Here is a 13,551-nt window from a genome sequence, read left to right as displayed (position 1 = left end):
AGCTCTAATCTTTCTGATCAGGTACACTTTCTCAGCACTTACTTTGATCCCTGTCATCCAAACCCCGTACAAGAATCCTGCCAGTTCACCCTAATAGTGGATACCAGAAATGAAAGCACCATGAACTGCAGAGCGGACTTCATGTGCCGCACAGAAGGATGTCTGGCACTGTACTCTCTTGAAACTAAAAGAACATTTCCCCCAAAATGGGCCAAATTGGGAAAAGAAAGAAACAATCTCGCTCTGCCTTGGAATGGGTAAAGACTGCAGTTTCCAGAACTTCTTCACAGTTTAGATTCCACCCTCCAGCTTCAAATGAGGGATTTGCTTAAGGGAAGCAAAGGGCTAAGCACTCTGTCCACATGGGTTGTCATCCCAATAATTATTAGAGTTGTCCCCCCCACCCGCCCCCATCAATATTTCTGTGTGTTTTAAAACTGCACACCAAATGCAAAGGTTAAATGCACTTGCATCTCATTTGACCTTCAGAGATATTTCATTTTTGTTTCTGCGGTAAACAGAGGCAGCTTGTTGCTAGAGGCTGAAAATCCACATGGCCTTTCCTCCTGGTGGTAAATATATACTATTAATGAAATCAGTGGGAAATTTTCTGCCCTCTCATCTGTCACCCAGAGATCAGTGCCTCACCCTGCCTAATGTGGCTGTACTTTCAGGAGCAAGTTATGCAAGGTAAGGCATTGCTCCTATTTAAAGAGGGATCCACATTCCCATTGCTTCCACCCTTTAAATCTTCTCTCAGGGCAAGTTTCCAAATCCATGATCATTCTGCTACCAAGAAATGGTTTGCATGTATGAAACTGCCATTGCAGACAAAACACCCCAGACAAGAGCTTTCTGATAATTTTGCTGTATTTTTAAGATGCTGCTTGCATGCTTTAATTTTCAGAAACCGGCCTATACCAGCAACGTTGTTCAGTCACGCAATGAACAAAATCACAAGATTTTCTCATGGGCTAGATAAAACAAGGGTAGTCATCCTTTCTGAGTCATGCACAACGAAAACATGATTTGGGCACCCAAAAGCAGAGGGAACCAATTAATGAGTTTACTTTCCACTGCATTTTGTGGCTTGGGGAGCACAGTGGCTTCCAGGACCTTTTCCAGATGGCATATAAAGTTACAAATCTGCTGTTTGCCGAGATAAGTGAAGATTGCATCACTGTGAGATGAGAGCCCCTGTATGCGCCATTTCTCATTCGAGGTACTGTATTTTGCACATCCCATCCAAGACTGAAAGCAGAAAGAAGAAATGATGATATATGGGGGAAGGGGGTGAACATAAAAATGTGGGATTGGTCTGACTCTGCCATTCTAGGCAAGAGCAGCTTTGCTGCCTGCCTGTGTGCTGTTAATGGCATGCAGGATGTGCCCTTCCACATACAGCTTGGGCTGATTGGTACGTGGCATAACTGCCATTCAGGTAGTATTATCAATGTATGGGAGGATTAATCTGAATCACAAGCAAACCAAGCAGCAGTGACAATACCTTGCCACTAGATGGTACAATGAAGGAGCTGCATTATACAGTCAGGTCACCTAGCCTTATAGTGTCTACACTGACAGGCAGCAGCCCAGCTGTAAACCTGACCCAATATTGCCTACACTGACTGGCAGCAGCCCAACTCACTATTGCCTACACAGACATGCAGCAGCCCAGCTTGCAAATCCAACTCACAATTGATCACACTGACTGATAGAAGCTGTATGGATCCGACCAGTTCCGTATGGTCCACACTGACTGGCAGCTGCCCATCCAGGCTTCCAGTCCTGTTCCTGCTCCCCGCAGTAAATACAGAAGCAAACAGAAAAATACCCCAAAATAGCAAACCTCACACAAAACCAATCACACTGGCACATACTTTGCCTTGGGTATATCTAGACTCCAAGTCTATATTGGCTTTAATACAAATCATTCTTTAACTGTCAGGTTTCTCACAAAGAATCCTGGGAACCATGGTTTGATGACAATGCTGAGAATTTTCTGGGACAGATCTACTATCCACCTCACCAAACTACATTTCCCAGAATTCCATGAGAAGGAATGACTTCCATCATAGCGTACATATAGCTCTTCTGGTCTCTGTAATTTTGCAAAGGACCATGCATGAAACATTAAAGGTAATGAAAACCATCACTTACTGGGTTTCCAAAAAATACTTCCATTAATCTGATGCCTGAGACTTCTAGTTCATAACTCATTTTCTTAACCACACCATACCTTATTTTGGTATGTATTTAATTTGAGTTTAAATAGAGACAAATGCTAGGTGAAAAGCAAAGTTGCCCTACAAACCATGGTTTGGGAGTCCCTCTGCACAGGACTTCTTATAGTTTGGCCTCTTCATGACTCAGAATCAATAAAGAGACTATTATTGTATCCAAAGTACTTGGGAATTCGGATGTCATCAATGGAATAAAAAAATCAGGCTGTACATTAGGACAGGGCTAGCAGCTGGGAATTCAGGCACACGATAAACACTGTATCATTTTGTTTTATCCTCAGCTTTCTGCCCTTACCGTTGGTCCAGACTCTGACTCGGCCATTAGGAACAGCAGAACCTCTCCTGTGAGCAAGCAACAAGCTTATTGCCGCCTTCGTTTAAAAACATGGTATGAAATATAAGTGGCAACCATTCAAATTAATGACAAGCTTTTAGCTACCTTAGAATATAAATGAACGTTGTGCTGCTAATAGGGTTTGAAATGTGCTACGTATATGATGACCTGAGGACATTTTATTCTGACCTTTTCATGAATATACAAACACCCAGAGCATCACTGTCTCCTTACTGTCTCCAAGAGATCTCAGGCAGAGTACCAAATACCCGCTTCGTTTTGTCATTAACATAGTGAAGGAATAGCTTGTCATATGCCCCGTTCTATCACATTTAGGGTATTATTATTATTACTATTAAAAAACAGAAAGGACTTGGGCTGCTTTGGTAATATTTGCATATATTTGCAAACAGGATTGGAGTTATGGTGATGGGTGGTTCTCAGATCCAATCATTGGGTTTTCTGCTTATTGATACCCACCTGAAAGAACAGGTGTGTAGTCTGGGTGCACTCCTTAATTCAGCATTATTGTCACTAGAGGTACAGGTGGCGTCAGTGCTATTTTCCAGCTATGGCTGGTTTGCCAGCTATGGCTGTTCCTGGAAAGAGAGAGAGAGAGAAAGAGCGAGAGCGAAACTTGGCTACAGTGACCCATGTTTTGGCGATGTCCCATTTGGATTGCTGCAGTGCACTTTACGTGGGGTAGTCCTTAACATCAATCTTGGAGCTACAATTAGTGCAGAATGCAGCTGCCAGTGTGTTGTTTGGGACAGCGGGCAGAGATCACACAACACTGATCCTGAAACATTTTAATTAACTGCTAATGTGCTGCCAGGCTGAATTAAAGGTGTTGGGGTTGACCTATGTAAGGCCTCAAACAACTCAAGACTCAAGAATCTGAGGAACCACTCCTCCCTGTTATCAGCTTGCCTAGATTCTTAGATCCAGGGGTGAGGCCCTCCTTCTGGTCCCACCGTTGGGGGAGATGCATCATGTAACAACACAAGGCAGGATCTTCACTGTGGTAGCACCTCAATTATGGAACACCTTCTACTGGAAGCATGACAGGTGCTGATGCTTTGGCATTTTAGCACCAGGTAAACACTTACCTGTTTTTGCAGGGTGCTATTATTAGTCTGAAAGGGACGCGGGTGGCGCTGTGGGTTAAGCCACAGGGCCTAGGACTTGCTGATCAGAAGGTTGGCGGTTCCAATCCCTGTGATGGGGTGAGCTCCCGTTGCTCGGTCCCTGCTCCTGCCAACCTAGCAGTTCGAAAGCACGTCAAAGTGCAAGTAGATAAACAGGGACCACTCCAGCGGGAAGGTAAACAGCGTTTCCGTGTGCTGCTCTGGTTCGCCAGAAGTGGCTTAGTCATGCTGGCCACATGACCCGGAAGCTGTCTGCGGACAAACGCCGGCTCCCTCAGCCTATAGAGCGAGATGAGTGCACAACCCCATAGTCGGTCTTGACTGGACCTAATGGTCAGGGGTCCCTTTATTATTAGTCTGCTGTTGCTGTGGAGAGTCATGAATGGCTCCACAAGAGTTTATAAATGATGTTATGAAGCATTGTACAAAAAAATGATAACAGCATCATTTTATTTAAGTCCACTAAGAATCCAAACTGAATGCAGACTTTCCGCTGCCGTTTCCGCCGCCTCCTGCCCCCCAATGATCCTTAAAAATGTGACATATGGCTTTGAATTGTCCTCTGTTGGTAACAAAGCTTTACTAAACGTCCACAATCTGTTTTAAAAGCAACTTGCTGAAGACAAACAGAGACAAACTGCTTTTGCTGAATTTTTAATTTTGCACATGTTGCATATTATAATGTTAGGAGGGAAAGCCGGGGGAAGAGAAAGAAATCTCAGAGGCTGAAAATATATATTGCATGAATATATACACACAGAGCAAAGTACATTTCCAAATGTTGGTTCATTAAATAAAACTTACAAGAGCACTTAAAATTTCTTCATACACATCTGCTTTCTTTGGAACACATACAGAAAAGAGTTTCTACTAAATCTTACAAAGATCACAGCCTTGACCCTTCACCGTATTAGGAAAGTGGTGAAGAAAATGTATTCATGGAAAATGAATTAAAAGTACCAGTAGACAATCCAATACCTTGACTACCTGAGTAGGGGATAGCTGAAGCCCTACATTAACAACATTTTGAAGTCTTATATAAGATGTACTAAAGTCCCATTTGCACATTCTTAATCATGCAATCAGCTATAAATGACATGTGTGCAGCAGACCACAGACCTTCAGCCCCAATTCATGGAGAGTAGTAGAACCAAGCCGACAGAGTTGTAAGAAAGGAGGTGAAGCGGCTGAGCCCAGTCTCATTCCACCCCTCATGCAATTCTTATCAAATGTGTAAAAGGTAAAGGTAAAGGTACCCCTGCCCATACGGGCCAGTCGTGTCCGACTCTAGGGTTGTGCGCCCATCTCACTTAAGAGGCCGGGGGCCAGCGCTGTCTGGAGACACTTCCGGGTAACGTGGCCAGCGTGACGAAGCTGCTCTGGCGAGCCAGCACCAGCGCAGCACACGGAAACGCTGTTTACCTTCCCACTAGAAAGCGGTCCCTATTTATCTACTTGCACTTAGGGGTGCTTTCGAACTGCTAGGTGGGCAGGAGCTGGGACCGAAAGGCAGGAGCTCACCCCGCCGCGGGGATTCAAACCGCCGACCATGCGATCGGCAAGCCCTAGGCACTGAGGTTTTACCCACAGCGCCACCCGCGTCCCCTTATCAAATGCGTAGGTGCATGTAAATAGGGCTCAGAGGCCTCGGTTTTCCTCCAGTTCTCCAAAATAAAAACAGTTCTTCTCTAATACATTTCCAGTGATACAATGGATTATTTCCTATCCTCTTCCAAGTGATGCTTCATGGTCTTACTATAAATTAAAATTGCTATGGAAAATAACGAAAGCAATTACAGTGGTACCTTGGTTCTCAAACATCTTGGTACTCAAATGCTTTGGTTCTCAAACATAGAAAACCTGGAAGTGTTCTGGTTTTCAAATGTTTTTCAGAAGCTGAACATCCGATGTGGTTGTCGCCTATTGTTTCTGGGGCACCTGCACCAATTAGAAGCTGCGTGCCTTGGTTTTCGAACATTTCAAAAGTCAAGCAGACTTCCAGAACAGATTAAGTTTAGTGCTTTTGTTTTTGCTATTTATTTTGTGTTTTTGTTTCTGAGGCTTTTTCAGTTAATTTGTTTTTGTGACTGTGTGGAATGCAGTTCAGCTACTGATTGATTGATTGATTGATTGATTGATTGACTGTGGAAATAGATAAAAGCCCCCCATCCAAACAATGGCCTTCATCAGTGCAGGTAAGGAAAAAAATAATTTTATTTTTTATAATCTACAATACTGTCTTATTTATTTTATAGTATAGTACATTGATTATTGCTTTCATTTTATGGATCAATGGTCTCGTTAGATAGTAAAATTCATGTTAAATTGCTGTTTTAGGAGCTGTTTTTAAAAGTCTGGAATGGATTAATCCATTTTGCATTACTTTCTATGGGAAAGTGCACCATGGTTTTGGAACACTTTGGTTTTGAAACAGACTTCTGGAACGGATTAAGTTTGAGAACCAAGCTACAACATTTAGCTGACTAATCAGTTTGATTGCCCCGAGCAATTAGGGTGGTAGACTTTTTAATAAACATATTTATCCTGCCATTCGCCCTGAGGAGCTCACACCCAGCATTCAAAGGGAGCAGCAGGGAGTAAAAAGTATGTTAAGAATTGAACCAGCCAGAAAGGGAAACAGAAAGCAAGTCGGCATTCATTTTCTTCCTAACACACACACACACACACACACACATTATCTTCCAAAAAGGGATGAAAATCCACATCACCCACAATCTTACTTTATGTGAATATGAGCAACAGTTTAAAATCCTGGTTGCAGAATAGCTGAATAACGCTTGTCATTGTTCCTTCTCCTCCACCCAGACCCCCAAATAAGACCTTTTTTCCCTTCAGTACTAATGTATGCAGATTTGGGTCAACTGAAAATAATACACCCAAGGGGTTTTTGGGTTTTTAATTGGGTGACAGCCCTGGCTGGTGTTAAAGAAGCCTTCACTAACCTGCTGTCCTTCAGGGGGTTTGGACAACTCCCACCAGTCCCAGCCAGCATACAAGGTTGTACAGTATTAAGACACAGTTGCATTGCAAAGCTAAACAGGCTCAGCTGGCAGTTTAGGACACTCCAGCCCCTATTATTGACTCTAATGAGGCTATTTTACTAGCCACTTTGGACTACAATTTTCACTTTGGACTACAATTTTCAGATATGAAAAGGAAACACTCATCATTGCTGTCCATTTTGTAGCACCTAATTCAGGTGTCCTGGCTGTTTCTCCAAGTTGTCTAGAAACTCTTAGGTAAGACGTTTTTGTTGTTTTTTATATATGAAAAGACAAAATTTCCAGGCTTGATTTCCAATAGCTTTTCATGAGAACTATGCTTCCTTAAATTAAATCTGTTTACCTTTTCTGCTTCAGTATCTATCTGCCCCTCCTCCTTTCTATTTCTCTGCTTAAGGTCATACAGCTGTAGCCATATGAAGTTAGCTGAACTTAGGCTCCACAAAAATCAACGGAACAGAAGTCATTAACTTTTTTTAATGGGACCCAAGTTTAACTTACTTAGTTACAGCCTCCTGAAAGCTTGTTTCTTTTAAAAATGGCTAGAGAAAAATAAACTTGACTAGATGTCTTTCCATTGTACTTTGAACCAGATATTGCTGATTAAAGAGTACTGCATAAGATAGAGGGATCCTTTAGCAGCGTTCTAAGCTTTCAAAACTAGATGGGCCAACAACTTCAGATTGTTATGGAGTGAATTTGCTTAGCTGAAATACTATGTACTATAGCAGCCGTTCCCAACCTTCTGTCTCCAGATGTTACTGGACTACAAATCTCATTATCCCTGACCACTGGATTTGCTGACTGGGAGTTGGAGTCCAACAACCCAAGCTGGGAAAGGCTATACTATAGTACATGCTCAAATGCATATTTGTTTTGTGTGTGAATGTAATGTGCACACACAGTATATACCATGAAACATACACACCTTTCCTTGAAGAATCATATTTATTTACATTTGTACTCTACCTCTAAAGTACTCAATACAGAACATGAGGCCACAATCAGATAGTCAGCCCAGAGCTAAAGATTGTGGTGTATATAAGCATAATATTTCAAGAAAGAGTTGCTATATGTTTGTTATGCAACACCATTTTTCACCACAATTCCTCTTATGCTGCCTTGTAATCCAGCACTAGATAAAGTGGTTATCCCACTATTTTGACCTCATCCATTGTTTTCCAGATTATGCAGCTTCTTCAGTCACAATCTAGCTATGGGCTTGTCTTATAGAAGACTAGACTTCATTATTGGGGGAAGTAGGCCTGTTCATCATAAAGTCTGCAGCCATTAGCTAAGTTTTTATATAGGACTTGCTCAAGGTCGCTATGCTGTTTTTACAACTCCTCACTAACTCAGTGAAATAATGTAATTGGGCAGTATTTGCCCAGTGTAGTGTAATACACCTGAACAAATTGCTGGTGCTGCGTATGTTTGTGCGTGTGTTTAAGTGTACAAGTAACCCTCTAATTTTCACCTGAAATTATAGTTTGCATCAATGATGGCCAACCTTTTTGGCAAGTGCACCACAAGTTGCCAGAAGTGAAGCCAAAGGATGCACAGCACTCTAGTGCCACTGCAATACAATGCTCGGGGCAGAGTGGGGGGGTATTGTTATTATACCAGGCCAACTGGATCTTGTTGCATACCACAAATGTCCCCTACACTTGCCACTTCTCACACCAGTGCAACATAATGTTTTGCAAAACGCCTGACAATAATTCACACCCAGTCCTAATCAGTGGCTCAGGTAGAGTGATTTACTTGGCATATGGTGCCAGTGCAACAGCTGCTTCAGATCATTCTTTCTGATGCTGTACCAAGGCTGATACAACTCGTCGTTGGTCCAGTTTTGATTAGGCGTTTAGCAAATGTATATTAACAATATCCCATTTCAGTTGTACTTCATTTCCACTACCTTCCCCTTTTCAGGTATATGATTTTTTTACAGGATATCTTTTTAGTAACACTGAAATCTGCCCCTGGAAAGTGAAAACTCAATAATATCCAAAGATCTCTTACAAGGGGGTTGCATTGTTCACCTGTGTTCCCTCACTTAACTGCAGGACTGCTCCATGAGCTGCAAAATTAAAGTTGCTTAAAAATGGGCACATATCCAGACTCTGGAAAATACTGTAGAACCAAGCAGAGGTGGGTGGTTTTGAAGAACCTTTGAAACTATGTTTAGAACCCCTGCCTCTTTTCCTTAAAAAAAGAAAATAGCCAGAGCTGAACTGAAAACACCACAACAGACACCTATCCCACTGCGGAACGGCAACTTGCAAACAACACTGTGTCCCATGAAACTGTAGGCACTTTTTGCAGAAGTTGGCAAAGAGAAGGAGAATTGGTTGGGAAAGCATTGGCACCAGAGGTCAGCCTTCATGTCTTCTCCATCACATACAAGATGCAGGTCTTCACAGCCAATAGGGTGAAAAGCTTTAGGTTGTTGGCGGGTCATGTTTCTTTTTCTTGCCACGGCATGATTTGCAGACACAACAGATGATGCACGGTGAGGCTAGGAGCAGCAAGGGAGATGTTACCAGGGCTATGATGCCCAGGCCCACAAGGATCCCAACAACCTGAAAAAAGCAGGAGGAGAAATGTGATAAGGAACAGGAAAGCTGTGTGTGAGTAGATAGAAAACATATCAAATCCTGATATAGACTCTTTTTTATTTTTTATAATAATTTTTATTAATTTTCCAACACAAATAAACAATCATATCAGAATTTCCACAAATTTAACTCTATTTGGACTTCCTTCAGCTTCTCTGACAATCATCCTGATATAGACTCAAGCTTGGGTCACCCGCATTACCTGCGTTCTGTTCCACATAACTGAGGCACGGGAATGACCCAGTTTGTTTCGGCAAGGGCCTTTGTCATAATGCCTTAGGAAGATATCGTTCTGAAAGCGGAAAGAAAAGAGTGTGTTTAGTAGTTGGCATGAATACATTGGGCCTGCCTTGAAATAGGTGCCCAGTTGACAATGCAGCAGCGCAAAGTCTGGTGGGTATTTCTGGCCTGCCAAGACTTTTCTTCCAGCAGTAGACTGCTGCAAATGGGAATTTCTCAAGCGCAATTGCCACAGAAAATTTGACACCTCTTGCTCTTCTATAAAATGTATGCTTTACAGAAAGGGGAACATGTGAGCGGACATGGAAAAACACACCCACAAATGTGGAAAGTCAGTTAGTGAAACTGAACACAAAAGAGTCATCAGCATTTGCAAACCCACTTAATGTGATCAAATGTTGCAGTACAAGAGAGTTGCATCTATAACTTTAAGGCATGCCAAAAAAGAGGGAGGGGAAAACCAGATTTGGGATCATGAAAAATGAAATTTATGTGAAGGCCAGTAACATTAGTCTCCAGAGAGAGAGAGAGAAATGAAGTCATTGGTGAATGATTGCAAAATCAGGTATTTTCAGGCTGAGGTGTTTGGGAAGAGAATTGCAGCATTTGAACCCAACTTTTATAGTGGAGGGGGGGCAGTAGCCAAACAGGAACAATCAGAGACAGATTAAGTGATGAATGGGGACTCCTCACTAAATCAGCAACTTTTTCAATTGACAGTTTCTTCCAAAACATATCATGCAGTGTCTATTTATTGCTACTATAGGCAAGGCAAACGTATTAGCACAGTACCCCTTTGATGCCATTAAGGGACACTCCCTGTTGAGTGCACACGTTCTGTTTAAGCGACAGCTACTATGTGACAGAGGACAGCCTGCGGCTCAATAAGATAATGGGCAATGACAGCTCATTACCCAATAACTTAAACAGGTAGAATTTCTGGTGGTAGCTGCAATTACCACAGTAGCATAACAAGTGAATCTAACCTCAGTTAGAGAGAGATTTACTCAAGTAAAGATGGAGGACAGGGTAAAACCAAATTGCTGGGGGAGCAAGAGAAGGCTATGGCCTTCGAGCCCCATCTCTAGAATTCGCATAGACATCTAAGTGGGCAACCTGAGAATCAGAACTGGGTGGATCTTTGATCTGATATAGCAATGCTCTTCTAAAATTTTTAGTTGCCAATAAAGTGTTTCCCTCCCCTAGTTACAAGCCATTTTAAAGGAACTAGAGGGCAAAAACCTGGACAAGCCCACCCCAAAGCCCTTGGCACAGGTCACTTACATCCAGATTTTGCAGACAGTACCAGCAGAATGTGTGCTTGCAGTTCTTACACATCATTTGAGCACAGCCTTCATTCCTCTCAATATGGATCCGGCAAACCGGGCACTGCTTAATTGGAGCTTCCGTGGTGGTTTTGATAAGTACTCTAGAAAAGTAGAGGGGGGAAACCCTGTGAAAGATGGTAGTTCAACAAATGACAGTAATCTGGAGAGACCTGTCAGAAGTAAGCATGGACCAATGGTACCAAATAGTATGGGAAACAGCCTTACTAGAAAAATTAACCAATAAACTGAAACTGACATGGGGACAAATATGGCTCCCCTTTATCACACACACAGCCCAACAAGACAACGACAAAAATCCACCAACAGCATATAAATCAATATGGCTAACCTGATCCAAAACACCCACCCACCCCACTCACACATGAAAACAAAGATCACCCTAGGCCAACCCCAACCTCTCTCACCACCAAAGGAACATAAGTGAACAGCAGAGAACCTGCACAAGCAACACTGACACCAAACCCTACATATAGTAAAATAGAAATATCACCACCCCACGCCACCCCCACCCATCTTTCCCCCCTCCCCCTCTTTCCCCCTTTTCTTCCTAATGTCTCAACAAATGAAACTGATTTGTAAATATGTTACGGGGGGGGCAGAATACGAGAGAGAGAGACATTGCACACACTTTTGTAAATCAAGAAAATCTTTAAGAAGAAGAAGAAGAAGAAGAAGAAGAAGAAGAAGAAGACGACAAAGGATAGTAATAGTTCCATGATTATTTCAGTGTCGTTCAGGTTGTGGCGTCTGGGCAAGTAGTACATAGAGCATCCTTAATCCATGTAGCTACACATACATGTGCAATATCACCATGGCATCAGACATCAGTACACTTTGGGGACAGCTAGCACTGTAACTAAGACACTGCACCTGGGTCAGAGCCACACAAAACATTTAAAGCACTCTTATCACTTTAAGAGTCATGGATTCCCCCAAAGAATCTTGGGAACTGTAGTTTGTTAAGGGTGCTAGGAACAGTAGCTCTGTGAAGGGTAAACTACAGTTCTCAGGGTTCTTTGGCAGAAACCATGACTGTTTAAAGTGGCACAAGAGTGCTTTCAAAGCACTGTGCAGGTATGTTCTGGCAATCTATTGAAAATGCTTCCCTACCCCTGACAACTGGCAATGAATTAATTCTACATCTACCAATTTCAACTAAAGGAAAGCTGAAATTATTGCAATTGCGATGTGGAAGATTTGCAGCACCTCAGCAAATCCTTCTCTTACCCTTGCTCGCTTGGTGCCACAATAAGATGGTTTTCCAAGCATAGCTTCTCCGCATGCCAAGGCTCTTTGCATGATGAACAGAACGTCAAGTAGCAAGCCTGACATTTTACAGGCATGGGTAGTCCAGATTCACTTGGTTCAATTTGGCACACGGACTGGCAGTCAGCAGAAGGACACCAGGTTCTCAGGGGATCCAAATGCACTTCTAAAAAATGTTTATTAGAAATCCAAAAACACAACATTTTAAATTATGTACTTCGTTTGCCATTTGTTGATTCATATTCAGCCTCCATCGTCACTGGCTTCAGAAACCAATTCACTGTACTGTGGTCAATAGTATCTGACAAACCTCTTTAAAAGCCACAAAATGTCAATTTCTGAAGGCTTTGGAGGGGGCATATAAAACCTTTCAGCATCACAGCCAATTTTAAAAATGAAAATATTCTTAAAGCTTTTTTTAAAAGCATGGAGGGGGGGGTTGAGAGCATAGAGAGACACAAAAAATATTTTGGTATCATAGCAGCAGGCCTATAGGAGCAGCAAGGTTTTTTAAAATATATATGTATCAAATGGGTGTATGTGTTTTTATATATAAAAAACATGAGGGGGCACCATCATAGTGGAGGATCCACTTTTCTTAACATAGGCAAATTGGAGGAGGGGAGTTCTTGGCCAGTCACAAAAAAAAAACTTGAGGGGAGCTAAGATGCAGCCAATGGGCTGTGAGCCACATCTGTGATAAAAGTATGAGGGCATCATAATTGATAACATTCACCAGGTATTTTATTGCTTTCTTTTTCAATGCAGAAGCATTGCTGTGTTCATATTCCTGCACTTCCTTTTTTAAAAAAGGAATTTTTTTTAGTCTAATAAGTCCTTCAACCTATATTCAAACTGTTTTGTGAGTTTAATTATACATGTATATCGGGTATTAACCCCCCCTAAATCAATGTAAAAGCCACACCTCTTTCAAATTTCAAGCGCTGGTATAACTGAAATTGATCAGCAGGTACCAACCTGGAGACCTGAAAGAAAGAAGAAGACAAGATGTTAAGATGAAAGATGGGGGATTAACTAATCCGAAAAATGAGTCAAACTAGAATGTCTGATGACATTTGCTTCCATTATTTCTCCCGTGGTCCGTAAGTTCAGAGAGGGGGAAAGAGAGAAAGCAATCACAACAAGGCTTCAATTTTGAATTCAAGATCATTTGGCAATTTAAGAGGGACACAAATGTTAAAAAGTAAACTGCCAAAACCAAAGCTGGTTAGTATTTACAAGAACTCAACTGCAAACAATATTCTATTCTGCTAAAACAAATAGGAGTAAGCTTAGAAATTTCGGGTACAATTCATCATACAACTGCCAG

The 13,551-nt window shown here is 42.0% G+C and overlaps 1 protein-coding gene across 5 annotated transcripts in view; it reads right to left on the bottom strand.

Annotated features, from left to right (window-relative positions):
- Positions 1 to 4,363: 4,363 nt before the first annotated feature.
- Positions 4,364 to 13,551, bottom strand: part of RNF144B (ring finger protein 144B) — an 82,148-nt gene continuing 72,960 nt past the window's right edge. For all 5 annotated transcript variants that reach the window (XM_079983814.1, XM_079983816.1, XM_079983818.1 and 2 more), the window contains 5 exons: positions 13,147 to 13,207; positions 12,183 to 12,387; positions 10,891 to 11,035; positions 9,569 to 9,658; positions 4,364 to 9,330 (listed from right to left, as the gene is read on the bottom strand). In XM_079983814.1, the coding sequence (XP_079839940.1) occupies positions 9,190 to 9,330; positions 9,569 to 9,658; positions 10,891 to 11,035; positions 12,183 to 12,387; positions 13,147 to 13,207 (642 nt within the window). In that variant the 3' untranslated portion in view covers positions 4,364 to 9,189. The remainder of the gene's footprint in view (positions 9,331 to 9,568; positions 9,659 to 10,890; positions 11,036 to 12,182; positions 12,388 to 13,146; positions 13,208 to 13,551) is intronic.

This window comes from Podarcis cretensis, assembly GCF_951804945.1.
Source record: "Podarcis cretensis genome assembly, chromosome: 7".
Classification (NCBI taxonomy): Eukaryota; Metazoa; Chordata; class Lepidosauria; order Squamata; family Lacertidae; genus Podarcis; species Podarcis cretensis.
This window is presented reverse-complemented; position numbering and strand designations above follow the sequence as displayed.